This window comes from Salvelinus sp. IW2-2015, linkage group LG28 (genome assembly GCF_002910315.2).
Source record: "Salvelinus sp. IW2-2015 linkage group LG28, ASM291031v2, whole genome shotgun sequence".
Lineage (NCBI taxonomy): Eukaryota > Metazoa > Chordata > Actinopteri > Salmoniformes > Salmonidae > Salvelinus > Salvelinus sp. IW2-2015.
Window position 1 is genome coordinate 28,150,345 of NC_036868.1, and position 18,225 is coordinate 28,168,569.

General features: G+C 42.9%; 2 protein-coding genes across 3 annotated transcripts in view; one reads left to right on the forward strand and one right to left on the reverse strand.

The window, feature by feature from the left end:
- Positions 1-18,225, forward strand: part of LOC111954292 (sphingosine-1-phosphate transporter MFSD2B-like) — a 425,204-nt gene that overhangs the window by 330,811 nt on the left and 76,168 nt on the right. The gene's annotated exons all lie outside the window — the stretch shown is intronic.
- The window catches only part of LOC111954491 (ATPase family AAA domain-containing protein 2B), a 123,690-nt gene that overhangs the window by 86,993 nt on the left and 18,472 nt on the right, over positions 1-18,225 (reverse strand). For both annotated transcript variants that reach the window (XM_023974267.2, XM_023974266.2), the window contains exons 13-20: positions 17,950-18,109; positions 16,091-16,181; positions 14,305-14,416; positions 13,828-14,027; positions 12,510-12,651; positions 11,954-12,140; positions 11,658-11,843; positions 2,067-2,202 (exon numbers count right to left, since the gene is read on the reverse strand). In XM_023974267.2, coding sequence (XP_023830035.1) covers positions 2,067-2,202; positions 11,658-11,843; positions 11,954-12,140; positions 12,510-12,651; positions 13,828-14,027; positions 14,305-14,416; positions 16,091-16,181; positions 17,950-18,109 — 1,214 coding nt within the window. The remainder of the gene's footprint in view (positions 1-2,066; positions 2,203-11,657; positions 11,844-11,953; positions 12,141-12,509; positions 12,652-13,827; positions 14,028-14,304; positions 14,417-16,090; positions 16,182-17,949; positions 18,110-18,225) is intronic.

Sequence of the window (18,225 nt, forward strand, 5' to 3'; positions counted from 1 at the left end):
AAAGCTGAGGTGAGACACACAGGCGAGGGGGAAACGCAGCATTGATTTCTTTCTAAACACATCATCATCAACCAATCAGCAAAAACCCTGAACCCCCAAGTCTCTGGCACACAGAGTGATATATGTGATGAATTCCAAATCAACCTCTAACCCCTGTAGATGTGAAATGATTGGGAAGGAAGAGTGGAAAAAGAAGAAGGATTGGACAACAATATGGCAGTTGCATTTTCTTACCTTCTGAAACTGAAAATTCTACCCTGCCTCACCCTCTCGCCTCAGGCAGTGATAGTCCTGCTTCACTTTAGCATTAGCATCATCTTCCGTCCTGCTTACTAACGATCAACTGTGAATGTAATTATGGGTAATAGTGCTGGGTTTATAGCGGGCTCCCTTTCTCCCCCTTGCTTCTCCCCAGCCTCCCTCACACCTCTACAAGCAGCCCCTGATGGAAGTAGGGCTGCTGTTTTATTCAGGGGGAACACCCGGAGAGGACAGAGTGGGGACCTCACACACACACGTTTTAGAACACCTACTAATTCAAGGGTTTCTTTATTTTTACTATAGCTTTCAAGGAAAAGGGTGGCTACTGTTTTGGTTACTACAAGTAGCAACATATGTATATATATATATAAAAAGTAGCCACTCTTTGCCTTGAGAGCTTTGCACACTCCTGGCATTTTCAACCAGCTTCACCTGGAAGGCTTTTCAAACAGTCTAACAGTCTTGAAGGAGTTCACACATATGCTGAGCACTTGTTGGATGCTTTTCCTTCACTGTGCAGTCCGTCTCATTTCAAACCATCTCAATAGTGGTTTCTTTGCAGCAATTTGACCATGAAGGTCTGATTCACGCAGGCTCCTCTGAACAGCTGATGTTGAGATGTGTCTGTTACTTGAACTCTGTGAAGCATTTATTTGGGCTGCAATTTCTGAGGCTGGTAACTCTAATGAACTTATCCTCTGCAGCAGAGGTAAGTCTGGGTCTTCCTTTCGTGTGGCAGTCCTCATGAGAGCCAGTTTCAGTATAGCACTTGATGGTTTTTGGGACTGCACTTGAAGAAACTTTTAAAGTTTCTGAAATTTTCCGTATTGAATTACCTTCATGTAATTCTCTTCGGTTATTTGAGCTGTTCTTGCCATAATATGGACTTGGTCTTTTACCAAATAGGGCTATCTTCTATATACCACCCTTAACTTGTCACAACACAACTGATTGGCTCAAACGCATTAATTAACTTTTAACAAGGCACACCTGTTAACTGAAATGCATTCCAGATGACTACCTCATAAAGCTGGTTCAGAGAATGCCAAGAGTGTGCAAAGCTGTCATCAAGGCAAAGAGTCAGACCGCAGAGAGTAGGAAAAGCAGCCAACAAGTGCTCAGCATATGTGGGAACTCCTTCAAGACTGTTGGAAAAACATTCCAGGTGAAGCTGGTTAAGAGAACGTCAAGCGTGTGGGTCAGAATGTGTGTGTGTGTACGTGTGGGACCCCTGCTTTGCAATGAGGATGCTGCGATCGGCGCTGCTTTATTTCCATTTGAAAGCCTTGTGCCATGGAAGCCACAGTGTACAGCTCTCTTACACTGAGAAGGAACAGAGGGAAAAGGGAGGCTGGAGGAGAGTATAGGGAAGTTAATGGTAGGGGGGGGTTGGGGGGGGTGTCGTAGAGGGAGATGGTGAGAGAGATGGGAGTACTACAGGTGCTGTTACCACTAGTCATCCCTCCTGTTACATTCTTCTTACTAGGCCATAGAATGTATATTTTCCACGTGAAGGAAAAATTAAATGACTCAAGAGCTCAAAGAGAAATTGAGCTGTACAGTGGTTTGGGCAATGTGTGTGTCGGGAGAGAGGAAACGGAAAGACAAGATGAAACCAAAATGAAGATTCAGAAGGTACACTGAAATTCCCATTCCAATTCTCTTCAATGAGAAAAATGTGGATTGGAATTTGGTTGACTTTGGGAAATTACTGGAATTTAAATGGAATTGACCCAACCCTGGTGGGTGGGTGGGTGAGTGTGCGTAATAACCTGTAAGTCTCTGCATGTATGAATGCATAGTACCTGTATGTCTCCTGGGTAGCGATGCTCTAGCAGCCTGTACCAGTAGCAGGTCAGTGAAGAATCTCCGTCTGTCCTCCTCTCCAGGTGGAGACAGACTGACCACCTCCCCGTACGTCCTCTGGAACATCAACTTCACCTGGGAGAGACAACAACAACTCCACTGTATGAACACAACTGTAGAAACAGCTCAGTTCCACTATATCCAATAGATTTGTGCCTGGTGTATGGGATCAGAATATTTGTATTGGATTTGTCCAGACTTGGTGTTGAGGGAAAAGCCAATGTAATATTGAAGACAATTGTTTTGAAGTGTCAAGGTCAGCAGCAGTAGACAGATGTTGAATGAATAAAAGGTGGTAGGACAGTGCCTCCAAACCATTAAACAAAAGTTTGCCAACGTTGTCATAAACTAAAGTTGGGAGCACGTACTGTACATAGCAATGTGTAGATTCTTCTCTTTATCTGTAAAACAATATCACAGTAATATATTATCCTGCTTTATTCACCACCTGTTGCCTTGTTACTGTTGAGCCACTCACTTTCTAGAACTTTACTTTTCAAAGCTCAAAGATTAAATTAGCGGTTCCCACAAGAGCTACACAAAGCCGGGATGGAGCAAACATCAATATTATGCCACAATGAGAAACGCTGAATTTCAGATGAAGGATAAACACAAAGATGTGTTCCATGAAGAGGATCGATGGGGTTTTTGATATTGACCGTCAATGTTAGCTTGTCAGTCTGTCTAGCTGCTACAACAAGACCGCTGCTGTGTGTGTGCGTGTGCGCGTGTGTGTTAGACAAGTCAACAGAACAGGGCCCGGTTGCCTGATAAAACACTAGTAAGCTTAAGTTCTAACGATGCATCTTTCCTACAACAGCCGAAGATGTAACATGCGTTTCCCAAAACAACACAGAGAACGGTCGCTAAGTGCGTCGTTGGAGCATGTGTCCATACTGATAGATCAGCTTTCTCTAATAAAATCTTAACATTAGAATGATTTCACAATACTGACTACGGATCAGATCCAAGAGAGATACTACCACCTACGGCTGCAAATGTTGAGGTGGCTTATTCTAGTGCTTACCCAATAAAAATGCCCTAAATGACCAATTTGGCACATCATTGCTCATGTTAGGCTACACCATGAAATATATTGAGTCAAATTACAGACAGTAGCAACATAGAAATCAATTGATTGAACATGAAATGTCTTCAATACGATTGAAATAGGCCTATAGCCTACTGTTTATATTTTAATGCAGTCATGTCAATTTTCATTTGAAGCATCTTTTTATATGTTGCTTGTTCGTATCAATTGCAAAGACATTAGCAACTTTGTATTTGTAGTCCACTTCGTTCTCAAGTTATTGGCAGTTAGAGAGATTCTCTGTAACAGAGATTCTCACACAATTCTGTGTGTATAAAGTGACGAGGAGGACAAAACAAATATCTAACGACCCACTTAGATGTTCTACGAGTGGTCTGAGGCAGGCGTTAGATTCAGAATGTTTTCAAGTGCAACGTTATAAACGATGGTTTTGGGAAACAGCTTGGAGATTTAACTATGTTCCTACGAAGGTTCTAACAATGAACTTAGCCTTAAGATGCTTTATGGGAAACCGGGCCCTGGACTTGTCTTGTACACCACTTTTGCTGTGTGCATTTAGTTTGTCTGGTTCTGCTTCAGCTAGTTTAAGTCAATGTCTAGTGTTTGTTAATGCTTATACTAACTGGCATCAGGGCAACAACTTCATGTTTGTGCTTTATTCAGGTTGTCCTAACTTGTCCATTTTAGTCTCTTCAACTTTCTGTCTGTTACCTGGAGTTAAATGTTGAGTTGGTAGGTAGAGAGAGAAGCCCACATCCCGGCTCCATTGGTGTGTACATGTCTCAGTCTACCCATCAAAATATGTTGTTTTTAGGAATGCAGTATTCATAAGTTGGGATCAGAGGCTTTTGGAGAAATCAAATTGTTTGTACAAGTACTTCAGAGTGAGTTTCGGAAGGTTAGTAAATATACTGACTCAACAAGACTAACAGTACAGACAACTACTGGGCCAAAAGGCAATGACCCTTCAGTGGTCAGCTTAAGTTTCCAACCTGGTGTTGAAAGCCAATCAGCCAACTGAGCTAAAGCCTAGCCGTTAATGGGTCTTCAGGTCTCAGGAATTAGTTAACCGACAGTATAGTACACAACCCTCGACTTCCATGTCGAGAATGTGTTTTAAAGAGCTTGTCATCCAATCACTGTGCAGAATACCCTGAGAGGTTGGGCTTACACAGCTTCTATTCCACAGCCTGCTGTTCACTTCCTACCATATCTTCCCGTCTCTCACATTCATTCCCTCTTTCTTTCTCAAGTTTGTTTTCTCTCCCTCTTCTCCTTTCTTTCCCCATCTCTTGGCCAGAGACTTCTTGGTGGGGGAAGGAGAAAATGCGGGATGGAAGAGAAAGGAAGAGGGAGGTAGAGAGAAAGGGATGGACGGAGGTGTGTTAGGGAGAAAGACAGTAGGGGAGCTTCTGTCTGCAGAACACACAAGGTAATGATTTTACTCCAGCCTGACCAAGGAAGGCCGTGGAGTATGCAGGGATGTGTGGAGGGAGAGCGGAGAAAGGGATGAACAGAGGGATGGAGAAAGGAGAGGTCTACCTGGCTGAGGATCAGTGGCACACAGCAGCAGCCAAGCCTCTGCTGCTCTGGAAGAATAACAAACCCTTTGGTCTGCTAAAATAGAAAATGGTATTTCTCTCCCTCTGCTCCTCCAGCTTTCTCCCCGCTCGCTTCTCTCCCCCCCTCCACCCCTTTTCTGTAGTGAACAAGAGAGAGCTGCCACTCAAGAGACAGACATGAATCGATCGATAAACACATTTTTAAAAGAGAAATGAACAATACAGTTGGAGAGGAATTGATTAGGTATCGTGGAGTGTGTGGGCGCGTTTCTGTGTTCAAATGCTCCATTGAATTGCAGCTTGATTATGGCCTCACCACCAGCTAAAAGACCAGCAGAAAAGGGGAGGGGGATTACTTTCCCCTCTCATTACTAGTCGGGATACAGTTTGTCAAAGTGACGATGTAGAATTTTTTTGCTTTTCATAATATTCTCCTAACCCTAAGTCTACTCTGACATAAACCGTATCCCATCTAAACAAAAAACCCTCTCCCCAATCCAGTATTCATTGTTTTCTAAGAACCCAAAATGGACTCTTGGTTTCACCCTTCATGCCCTCTAAACTAAAGGCTTCAAACAAAGAGACTAAAATAGTGTGTGTGTGTGTCTCTTTTGCCATTGTTTTCAATGACAGCTGAGATCTATGGGTGTCTCTCAGGCCTTTACAATAAAGACAGATACATTCTGTAGTTCAGAAGTAGGTACTGCTAATTGATTGGTTTAAAAAAACGAGTTTAAATCAATGGTGGTTCCACCATTCTTGTGTTGGCTGTGCCTGCTGTTCATGCATGTGTTTTGAACACACACACACACAATTCTGACATCAGCACTACCGCATACTCATGCCAGCTCCACGGGTGGGGGACTAGTGTGTGTGTGTGTGTGTGTGTTGGGGACATGGATGATTCTACAGAAGTATGACAACGCTGACAGACCTCCGGACCACACACAGGAAATCGCTCTGCCTCTGAAGCCCAGCAATGAGTCACTCTGATCAGGCACAAAGACCCCCTACAAGCCCCTTTAACCTCCAACCTTCTCCAACTACCTGCACATTTACCCACCTCTATCCTAGCTTTAAGGCACTCTTTCAGCCTCAGACACCCCAACCAGCCCCTAACTACCAACCCCCAGAAACTACCATCACCAACTCATCCAGTCCTACTCCTAGCTGCAGCCCAGATGCTGTTTACGTGGGCATGGATTGTGCTGGGGAGACTGGCAGCTGGGACCGCCTGCCTTCCCCCTCTGTCGCACTCTCCCTGCCCATCACACTTAACCACACCCTCTTCCAGACTGGTACTGTAAGAGTGGTGGTGGTGTTGTGTTGGGACAAAAAACCCTGTCAAAGAGAGGTGCTGTGAGGATAGCGGTCACCAATGTGTGCCAGAACACACCCCGAGAATATCAGAACCCAGTGCCAGAACACACCCCGAGAATATCAGAACCCAGTGCCAGAACACACCCCATGGAAGGAGAGAGACTAAATGTCAAACTTCAGCAAACCCCATCTGTACCCAACTAACAACAAGCACGTTTTGGACAGACAGGAGACTCACCCTACCCAAAATCTAAAATCAGCACATTTTGATTTTTTACATCAACAAATAACCTTAAATTAATTACATTTTCATCTCATCAAAATTAAGAGAAACAATAAATACATTTCGTCAAGTTTTTTTTTCAAAGTATCTTTCCCAATATATTGTCCCATACAATAATAAAACACATTTTTTGTTTTTATTGACCCCACTGCAATCGGGACCCCGACAAAAAACACCCGTTTTGTGTTCCCCCCAATGGTTAGAGTTACAGGTTTTATGTGAGTGAGGAAGAGTGAGAGAATAGGAGAAAACAAGAGACAGATAGAAAATCCATTTATCCAACAGACCAGGTTCCCCAATGCTAATGAGTTGACCATAGTGAGACCGACAAACACTTCCCTCTGCAACACCCCGCGTAGAGCAGGAGGGCATGTAGGGCCAACTGCTGAGAGCTCTAGATAGAATGTACCAAGGGGTGAAGATATGGGCTGCCAACCCCCAGATGTAATTATATACATACAGTTGAAGTCAGAAGTTTACATACACTCAGGTTGGAATCATTAAAACTTGTTTTTCAACCACTCCACACATTTTTTGTTAACAAACTATAGTTTTGGCAAGTCGGTTAGGACATCTACTTTGTGCATGACAAGTAATTTTTCCAACAATTGTTTACAGACAAATTATTTCACTTAATCACAATTCCAGCAGGTCAGAAGTTTACATACACTAAGTTGACTGTGCCTTTAAACAGCTTGGAAGATTCCAGAAAATGATGTCATGGCTTTAGAAGCTTCTGATATGCTAATTGACATAATTTGAGTCAATTGGAGGTGTACCTGTGGATGTATTTCAAGGACTACCTTCAAACTCAGTGCCTCTTTGCTTGACATCATGGGAAAATCAAAAGAAATAAGCCAAGACCTCAGAAAAAAAGTTGTAGACCTCCACAAGTCAGGTTCATCCAAACGCCTGAAGGTAACACGTTCATCTGTACAAACAATAGTACGCAGTATAAACACCATGGGACCACGCAGCTGTCATACTGCTCAGGAAGGAGACGCGTTCTGGCTCCTAGAGATGAACGTACGTTGGTGCGAAAAGTGCAAATCAATCCCAGAACAACAGCAAAGGACCTTGGGAAGATGCTGGAGGAAATGGGTACAAAAGTAACTATATCCACAGTGAAACGAGTCCTATATCGACATAACCAGAAAGGCCGCTCAGCAAGGAAGAAGCCACTGCTCAAGAACTGCCATAAAAAAGCCAGACTACGGTTTGCAACTGCACATGGGGACAAAGATCGTACTTTTTGGAGAAATGTCCTCTGGTCTGATGAAACAAAAATAGAACTGTTTGGCCATAATAACCATCGTTATGTTTGGAGGAAAAAGGAGGAGGCTTGCAAGTCGAAGAACACCATCCCAAACCGTGAAGCACGGGGGTGGCAGCATCATGTTGTGGGGGTGCTTTGCTGCAGGAGGGACTGGTGCACTTCACAAAATAGATGGCATTATGAGGCAGGAAAATTATGTGGATATATTGAAGCAACATCTCAAGACATCAGTCAGGAAGTTAAAGCTTGGTCACAAATGGGTCTTCCAAATGGACAATGACCCCAAGCATACTTCCAAAGTTGTAGCAAAATGGCTAAAGGACAACAAAGTCAAAGTATTGCAGTGGCCATCACAAAGCCCTGACCTCAATGCTATAGAACATTTGTGGGCAGAACTGAAAAAGCATGTGCGAGCAAGGAGGCCTACAAACCTGACTCAGTTACACCAGCTCTGTCAGGAGGAATGGGCCAAAATTCACCCAAATTAATGTGGGAAGCTTGTGGAAGGCTACCTGAAACGTTTGACCCAAGTTAAACAACTTAAAGTCAATGCTACCAAATACTAATTGAGTGTATAAACTTCTGACCCACTGGGAATGTGATGAAATAAATAAAAGCTTGAATAAATCACTCTATACTATTATTCTGACATTTCACATTCTTAAAATGATGTGGTGATCCTAACTGACCTAAGACGGGGAATTTTTACAAGACTTAAATGTCAGGAATTGTGAAAAACTGAGTTTAAATGTATTTGGCCTAGGTGTATGTAAACTTCCGACTTCAACTGTATATATCCTTCTGTTGTTTGACTAGCAAGAAGATCTCTCTCTCTCATGAGTGAACTAACTCAGGAGCTGGCACTATGTATAGTGGGAAAAGAGAATGATAGATGCAGGATCAAATCTAACTTTATTTGCCACATGTGCCGAATACAACAAGTGTAGACTTTACCGTGAAATGCTTACTTACAAGCCCTTAACCAACAGTGCAGTTCAAGAAGAAAATATTTACCAAGTAGGCTAAAATAAAAAGTAACACAATAAGAATAATGAGGCTATATACAGGGGGCACCAGTACCGAGTCAGTGTGTGGGGGAACAGGCTAGTTGAGGTAATCTGTACATGTAGGTGGGGGTGAAGTGACTATGCATGGGTAACAAACAAACAGCAAGTAGCAGCAGTGTACAAGGGGGGTCAATGTAAATTGTCCGGTGGCGATTTTTATGAATTGTTCAGCAGTCTAATGGCTTGGGGGTAGAAGCTGTTGAGAAGCCTTTTGGTCCTAGACTTGGCGCTCCAGTACCGCTTGCCGTGCGGTAGCAGAGAAAACACGATGACAGAGAGACGGAGATAACGAGATTGGGGGAAAGCGAGTGGTGAAGTGAAAATATGATGAACACGAAGTGTGTGTGTGCAAGGAAAAATGTGGTGCCGGGCAGTATTTTAATTTAATGGACATTTTAGAAATGTGTCTGACTCATTGGGTGCATAACCTGATTAGGGTGTCCACCCACGGTGTTTAGGATGACAGAAATCACATTTAGATTATGGTAATTCGTCTTAACAGAACATGCAACTTGAGGATGTAACGATGTGCGCCTTTCTTACCAAATTCCAATGCGCACTTTGAAGATGTTAGAAAAACTGCATTTACTTTTCCTCAGCCAACAAAATGGGTAACGAAGAGCAAAATCACTAGCCCAAGTCAATCAACTATCCCCCGTAGTAGAAAAGTTGACCTATTCTATTGGTCAGCTTGTCGTTCTGTGCGAATAAGAAATGGGCTATTTGAAACAGAATCCGGGACATATTTTACACACACACATATTTTTTTTTTAAGCAATGAAGCTGATGCAACATCAATGTTTAGCTTAAAATTATGATAAATTATTTATTCACATTATAAGCACAGCAATGCACACAACGCAAATGTTGGTCCGTAATGCAATTAGCAGGAAAACACCATTGTCAAAAGCACACTGCACATGAGTGACAGAGATGAAAATATCCATTAGAAATTTTGAAAGAGGGGAGAACTAAAGATGCAACAACTAATACGACTTGCTAATGACTAGGGTTGTGCCTTTGGCTACTGGACAATGAAAGAAATAGGCTAGGCCTACTGGTTTCAAATGGCAAATGGAAGTGTTTATAAAATAATTGGTCGGATATTTGGCTAGGCTACTTTGAAGCAAGGTAAGACATGCCTCACAATATGAACGGAAACGTTCAGGTTTCAAATAATCAAGTCTATGTTTTCAAAATGCTTACTGCCTCCAGGCCATTGCAAAGTGGTGTGACGCGCTGAAGCCTATATGCACTTGAATGGCGAATGGGAAGCATGCTTCAAATTACCAGTTGAAAAATAAAAATAGCTATTTTTAAATCGTGGCCTTCAAAAAACTTTAACACGCCATTGCATTTAAAATTTCTACGCAATGATTGGGCTTATAAAAGCACGTTTCACTCCAGCAGCAACTACTAAACTGTTACAGAACCGTAGCAGTAGCTCTCACACTGTCTGTCAGATGTTTCGCTTATAGGTTCTGTATCTGTATGCTGTGCGCGTGTGATAAACATAACTCATTTAAAATGGCAAAAAAACGCCCACAAACTTTCACCATTTAAGCGATCAACTCCAAACCAACGTTGAGATGTTCAGACTGCCCCTGTTTAGATTGCTTGTAAAAGGATTTGATAACATGTATACTTTTTGAACGAACGATTTTAAATCCTTCTCCTTTAACTTTTAATTTTGTAATTTCAAAATTCCATCTTCTATTGATTAGATACTCTACATGACCAGAAGTATGTGGACACCTGTTCATCGAACATCTCACTCCAAAATCATGGGCATTAATATGGAGTCCCCCCCCCTTTGCTGCTAAAACAGCCTCCACTCTTCTGGGAAGGCTTTCCACTAGATGTTGGTACATTACTCCGGGGACTTGCTTCCATTCAGCACAAGAGCATTAGTGAGGTCGGGCACTGATGTTGGGAATGTTATTTGTCTGTTAGGGTAGGCTACACTACGCCTTTTTCATTTCACTTGTCTGTAAAGTAACTAACTTCCATCACTAGGCGACCAGAACTATCAATCCTAGCCTGCAAGCTGCCTGCACGCAGACCACTCTTTCTTTAAAAAAGTACTGTAAAGTTTGTTAAATATCACAACTTACCGAGGCATTTAGTACAAAGAAAGCAAATATTGCTACCCTACCATAAAATATAGCATAAACAACACTGCAGGACATCAGGCAGCAACATTTGTTGGTGTCAGGGAAACAATAGAACACTATAACCAGGAGCACAATTCTACTGTCTGAAAAGGTAGACGCTTCTAATGCGCTACTTTTTTTAAACTATTGTTGTCTGAAAAGTTATCAATTATTGACATGCTACTGTAGCTGCGTTCTCTCTCTGTAAAGGGTCGCAGTAGACATAATTCCATTGCCCGGCCCTAGCGGTGATACATACGTAATAGGACTATTATTCTGCATTGTGAATTGTTATCATTTTTACTTATCATTTTAAATGGAAAAACTATTTTTTTTAAAGTCTGTTTAAACAGTAAAATGTTTTCCATTTGTCACATCCCTAATAACTATATACATTTGCATAAAATAGCATTAAATAACTCACCAAAAGTAACTATTGAACCAACTTCCTCATGTTCAGGCTATCATAACTTCACATTCTTAACATTTAAACTATAAACAGTGGTTATTTGTGTAAAATGTAATGGATCAAAAGACCAAAAAATAAGAACACAGTGGTAAACATTTTAAATGCTACCACTCTTTAACCATTTCAGCTGCAAACATTAAAACATTAACATTTTCATAAATACTTTAAAACAAGCACAACATTTTCTTTTGGAATGTACTTTTCTAGTTTTGCAATGGGATTTTTTTTATTTTCCTGGGCAATTCGCTTGTGCCAGATTTTATTTATCGGCTTTTCCTTTTATTTATTTTTTAATCGGCCAAAAGCTGGCTATTACCGGCTAACAGAAACCCTGGTGTGTTTAGCCTACCTCCTGTGGTAGCTGTGTGTAGCAGGTCTCTGTGGTGGCGAGGATGAGGAGGGGGGTGAAAGAGGGGACGTCCTGGAGCAGAGAAAGAAAGGTGTTCTTTACAGTGTCGCTAACCGAATCCCACCAATCACAGATGTGCGGCATGAACACCACACTGGGCACGCTCCGACGCGCCTCACAGAACACCTGACGGACACACACAACAGCCAAACATCATACATTTGCGATATACATATTTGCGATCTGTATGAGTGTGTGTGTGTGTGTGTTTATATATGTAGAGGTGTGTGTGTTACCTGAGCGCAGGACTCCTCAGGTGTCTTGGCGCTGACAGAGTAGAGTGTGGGCAGGTCTAGACGGTGGACAGACAGCTTGTCCAGGTAGTGTAACACAGCAGGGGCCAGGTGAGAACCCTGTCCCGAGCCGGGGGGACCCGCCAGCAGCAGGCGAGGCCGGTACGACGTGGGCTGGTGGAGAGCTGATCTGGAGGGAGAAGAAGAGGAGAATCAGCTTCTCTTTTTTAAATGTGTCCTTACATTACCAAATAGGCCATCAGTCTCCAGTTGATTGATTAAACTAAAAACTGTTAGACTATAATGTCCATAATCATATTTCATAATCTTTAAACATATTAGCCATCTATATCAGATAAAGTACCAAGTAGATTGATGTGAATCTAATAGAGAACATTTATCTTCCCTCTCCTGTATTGATGACAGGACTGAAGGATGACTAATGGTTTTAACTTTGCTCATGTCATTCGCCTTGTGGCCACAAGGTGGCATTAAAATGCCCTGATACAGTGGGGTGTGTGTGGCTAGGGGTAGAGGTGTGTTCTGTAGTCAGACTCACGTGGTGAAGTGTAGGAAGGGTGTGTGTGCCGTAGAGGGGTGTGTGTGCATCTTAGGGGATCCAGGCTGGAGGTGGTAGATGGAGGGAGCTGCTCCATCCGTCTCCTCTTCACTGAACTCCTCCTCTAGCAGATTGTCAATGTCTAGTAGGAAGGAAGGCCAGGAGGAAATACTGTCAAAAACTGTGTGCCACCTAGGAATAAAACTGAAAACCCAGATGTGAAAACTCCTTCGCATTGAGTTGATCAGGCTGTTGATTGAGGCCTGCGGAATGTTGTCCCACTCCTCGTCAATGGCTGTGCGAAGTTGCTGGATATTGTCGGAAACTGGAACACGTTGTCGTATATGTCGATCCAGAGCATCCCAAACCTGCTCAATGGGTGACATGTCTGGTGAGTATGCAGGCCATGGAAGAACTGGGACATTTTCCGCTTCCAGGAATTATGTACAGATCCTTGCAACATGGGGCCGTGCATTATTATGCTGAAACTTGATGTGATGGCGGTGGATGAATGTCACGACAAATGGGCCTCAGGATCTCTGTGCATTCAAATTGCAAACAATAAAATGCAATTGTGTTCGTTGTCCTTAGCTTATGCCTGCCCATACCATAACCCCACCACGGGGCACTCTGTTCACAACATTGACATCAGCAAACCGCTCGACCACACGACGCCATACATGCTGTCTGCCATCTGCCGGGTACAGTTGAAACTGGGATTCATCTGTGAAGAGCACACTTCTCCAGCGTGCCAGTGGCCATCGGAGATAAGCATTCGGCCACTGAAGTCGGTTACGACCCCGAGCTGCAATCAGGTCAAGACCCTGGTGAGGACAACAAGCACGCAGATGAGCTTCCATGAGACGATTTCTGACAGTTTGTGCAGAAATTCTTTGGTTGTGCAAAACCCAGTTTCATCAGCTGTCCAGGTGGCTGGTCTCAGACGATCCCACAGGTAAAGCCAGATGTGTTTTATAAAATTTCCACAAAAATGTTTAAGTCCTTCCAATTTAAAATAACTTCTATTAACAGCCCATTGAGCAGAAATTGCTACAGCAAGGGGGGAAAAAACTAGAGAAAGCTCTAGTCTTATTAGTAGAGACATCATGGTTTATTAGGGAGGACGGTGGAGTGGTAAATGGAAGTTATTAAAAGAAGCATGAGATGGTACAACTCCCAGCAGATATGGGGTGAGAGAAAGAGAGAGAGAGAGAGAGAGAGAGAAAGCGCGGGGGGGGAAGGAGAGCAAAATAGGGAGCAAAAAGAGAGACGAACAGAAAGACCAATCCCCAGACGGACAGAAAGAGCGATCCCGTACCTCCTCTACTCTCCCTGTGCTGTGATTCTGCATGGGGGAAGACTCGGAGCAGGACCTCCAGCACTGTGTCCAGTGTGTTGGCCAGTAGGGGGCGTATGTTTGGGGCCAGGGCTCGGCCTGGAGGGGCCTGGGCTCTCTGGGAGGCTGGGACGATAGTCCGCAGGGCGCGGCTGAAGTCCCCAGGCCCCAGCACGATGGTACTGATAGAGACAGATAGATCAATAAATGAATACTTGATCCAGAATGGAAATTCAGTGTCAGCAGATCATACAGATTTAGGGGAGAATTCAAACTTTTCTAAAATTCTAATTCTAATTCTCCACTTCATTCAAATTGTGTATTAACCATGCTTTGATGTCAATGGGAGACTACATGGAAATTAAACTTAAGTGGAAGTTAGGATTGGCCCCATGCAGACAAGACGATGGATTCCAGTCCATTAATATGGACTTTCAGTGTCCTCCTCTCCATGGATACCTGACATCCAGCTGCAGCTTAACACTGCTGCCGTAGATCTGGGGGTAGCGCCGCCGCAGCGCCGCCAGGGCCGTCTCTGTGCAAAGTGCTTTGATGTCGGCACCGCAGTAACCTGGAGCAAGGGAGTGGAGTAAATGAAAGAACCGAAAAGGAAGTAAACTAAACATCTACACTACCGTTCAAAAGTTTGGGGTCACTTAGAAATGTCCTTGTTTTTGAAATTAAAGCAAAAATTGTGTGTCCATTAAAATAACATCAAATTGATTAGAAATACAGGGTAGACATTTTTAATGTTGTAAATGACTGTTGTAGCTGGAAACGGCTGATGTTTTACAGAATATCTACATAGGCATACAGAGGCCCATTATCAGCAACCATCACTCATGTGTTACAATAGCACATTGTGTTAGCTAATCCAAGTGTATCATTTTAAAAAGGCTAATTGATCATTAGAAAACCCTTTCGCAATTATGTTAGCACAGCTGAAAACTGTCGTTCTAATTAAAGAGGAAATAAAACTGGCCTTCTTTAATCTGGAGCATCAGCATTTGTGGGTTCGATTACAGGCTAAAAATGGCCAGAAACAAAGTACTTTCTTCTGAAACTTGTCAGACTATTCTTGTTCTGAGAAATTAAGGCGATTCCATGCGAGAAATTCCCAAGAAACTGAAGATCTCCCTTCACAGAACAGCGCAAACTGGCTTTAACCAGTATAGAAAGAGTGGGAGGCCCCGGTGCACAACTGAGCAAGAGGACAAATACATTAGTGTCTAGTTTGAGAAAGACGCCTCGCAAGTCCTCAACTGGCAGCTTCATTAAATAGTACCCGCAAAACACCAGTCTCAACAGCAACAGTGAAGAGGTGACTACGGGATGCTGAGCTTCTAGCCTTCTAGGCAGAGTTGCAAAGAAAAAGCCATATCTCAGACTGGCCAATAAAAATAAACGATTAAGATGGGCAAAATAACACAGACACTGGACAGAGGAAGATTGGAAAAAAGTTATGGACAGACAAATCTAAGTGAGGTTTTCGGATCACAAAGAACATTCGTGAGACGCAGAAAAAAAACGAAAAGAATCTGGAGGACTGCTTGACGCCATCTGTCAAGCATGGCGGAGGCAATGTGATGGTCTGGGGGTGCTTTGGTGGTGGTAAAGTGAGAGATTTGTACAGGGTAAAAGGGATCTTGAGGAAGGAAGGCTATCACTCCATTTTGCAACGCCATGCCATACCCTGTGGACGGCGCTTAATTGGAGCCAATTTCCTCCTACAACAGGACAATGACCCAAAGCACAGCTCCAAACTATGCAAGAACTATTTAGGGAAGAAGCAGTCAGCTGGTATTCTGTCTATAATGGAGTGGCCAGCAGTCACTGGACCTCAACCCTATTGAGCTGTTGTGGGAACAGCTTGACCATATGGTACGTAAGTGCCCATCAAGCTAATCCAGTTTGTGGGAGGTGCTTCAGGAAGCATGGGGTGAAATCTCTTCAGATTACCTCAACAAATTGACAACTAGAATGCCAAAGGTCTGCAAAGCTGTAGTTGCTGCAAATGGAGGATTCTTTGACGAAAGCAAAGTTTGAAGGACAATTATTTCAATTAAAAATCATTATTTATAACCTTGTCAACGTCTTGACTATAATTCCTATTCATTTTGCAACTCATTTCATGTAGGTTTTCATGGAAAACAAGGCAATGTATAAGTGACCCGAAACTTTTGAACGGTAGAGTACGTAAAAGTTGTAAACGTTAATAAACCTAATATAAGTCAATCTCTCTTACCAACACATTTCTCAGCCAGCTCATCCACAAACTGCTCAGCCAGTCTGGGGTTCCAGTCCCGAGTGTGGATCTCAAGGATTTGCCTTCGGGCCTAGGAACAGAGAGAAAAAGACAAAGACCGAAGGAGAGGGAAATACAGGGATAAAGAAACATTTAATAAATAACAAAAAACACCCTGCTCACACCACAGTGGGTTTTTGGTCTCTCTGCCAGCTGTCTCCCTGTGTGTGTGTGTGTACAAAATGTTGACGTATGTAACCATAAAACAATGTGATGTTATCGCCCCCTATTGGCCAACCCATTTTTATTTTTTTACTAAAACGACAGATGGGCTATAGTGGGTAATCGAATGCAACTGGACGAATCATGACGAAAGATACTGTTGTTGAAAGCCTGAGCAGAGATGGTCCTTTCTGGTGGAGGAGCATCAGCATGGAGCAGGTTAGTGTGTGTGTGTGTGTGTGTGTGTGTGTGTGTGTGTGTGTGGCGCTGTGATGGAGCAGTGAAGAATGGGCCGTCCTACCGTAGTGACATCCTTGGCTGGATAGAAGCAGTCTACAGGCTTCACAACTGGATAATAATTGCTTTATTTGCCTCAAAATAACAGAAAAATAAATAATACTGTTTGTTCTACCTACCGTAAAGCTGTGATTGAGAATAGCCTATGGCTAGGCTGTATAGAATTTCATTCTTGTAATCCACAATTTCAGGACAACACCTTCGTAGGCTAGAATATTTGGCATATAAACTAGAGTTCGTAACTTAAACTTGTCGTAAAGTTAGTATGAGGCCAGTAGGCGGAATGAGCATGGGTTATTAGCCATCTGGTTTTCAGCCTCGCATGGAGGGATTTTCCATGCCCGCAAGATCACATCTTCCTTAAGATTAAACTTGTCATTAGATTTTTCTATAGGATATTGATATTATTTGATGTCTCATTATTAGTCTCCTGGTTCCTTACAGTTTACAGGCTTCAAATAACTGAGATGGAACTCCGTTACATTCATTGTTCGACCAGGAGAAAGCCATACATAAAATGAAGTGTAGCCTTCAGTCATAGTCATAGCCTATGGAATGGAGAGAGAGAAGGGAATATAGGCGAGGTAAAATAAAAATAGAAGCTAAACACAATATATATAATGGACACACCTTAACTCGTTTTTTTAAATAGTTTTAGCCTATAGCCTAATCCCCATCCATCTGACAGATCGACATTTTGCGCTGCTTTGGTGGAATTCTCCACTCTATCTGGCCTACATTCCTCTCATGTTCTGTATCACATATTTATTGAAATAGGCTATAGCAAAAGGTAATAGGAAAATAAATTACTCAATGTCACTTGTGTGCTGCCCTGCTGTGCTGCCCTGCTGTGCTGCGAGACTCTGTTCTTTACTGCAGGGCACCAGCCAAGTTCAAGTAGGCTAAACCATCGTCTATCACATCACGATGTCGACAATCATCGTCGTAATATCGCCCAACCCTAGTGTGTGTGTCTCTGCTGAGGTCGACTGATTGCTATGCACCGCTGGGCTGGGACTGGCACACAGTCACACAGATACACTAAACTGGGACTAATGTGTGGAGTACATACACACAGAGCAGCGGCTGGAACACACACACACAAACAAGCATGACACTATCTTAACAAGGACAAAACTCCAAAAAACATACTATAACATCCATAGACATACTTTAAATGATTGGGATTACAGTATCAACACAGCACCAACATAGTGTATTCACTGATTGGGATTACAGTACCAACACATCACCAACATAGTGTATTCATTGTGCCATAATCCTATACATGATTCATATTGGCAGGTGTGTTGAAATTGTTAACTACCCCACTCCCTCACCTTCTTGTCAGGCAGGTTGAAGAGGAACTCCCTGTCAAAGCGTCCAGGCCTCCGTAGAGCAGGGTCTATGGAGTCCAGTCTATTGGTAGCACCGATCACCACGATTTCCCCTCGGCTGTCCAGACCATCCATCAACGCCAGCAAAGTGGACACTATGGAGCTGGAGGAGGAGAGGAAAGAGGGATAGTGAGGGAGAGAGGGAAGAGAGAGATTATGGTCAAACCATAGTAAAAACTGATCACTCACTTTCATTATTGATTATCAGAGACCATCATC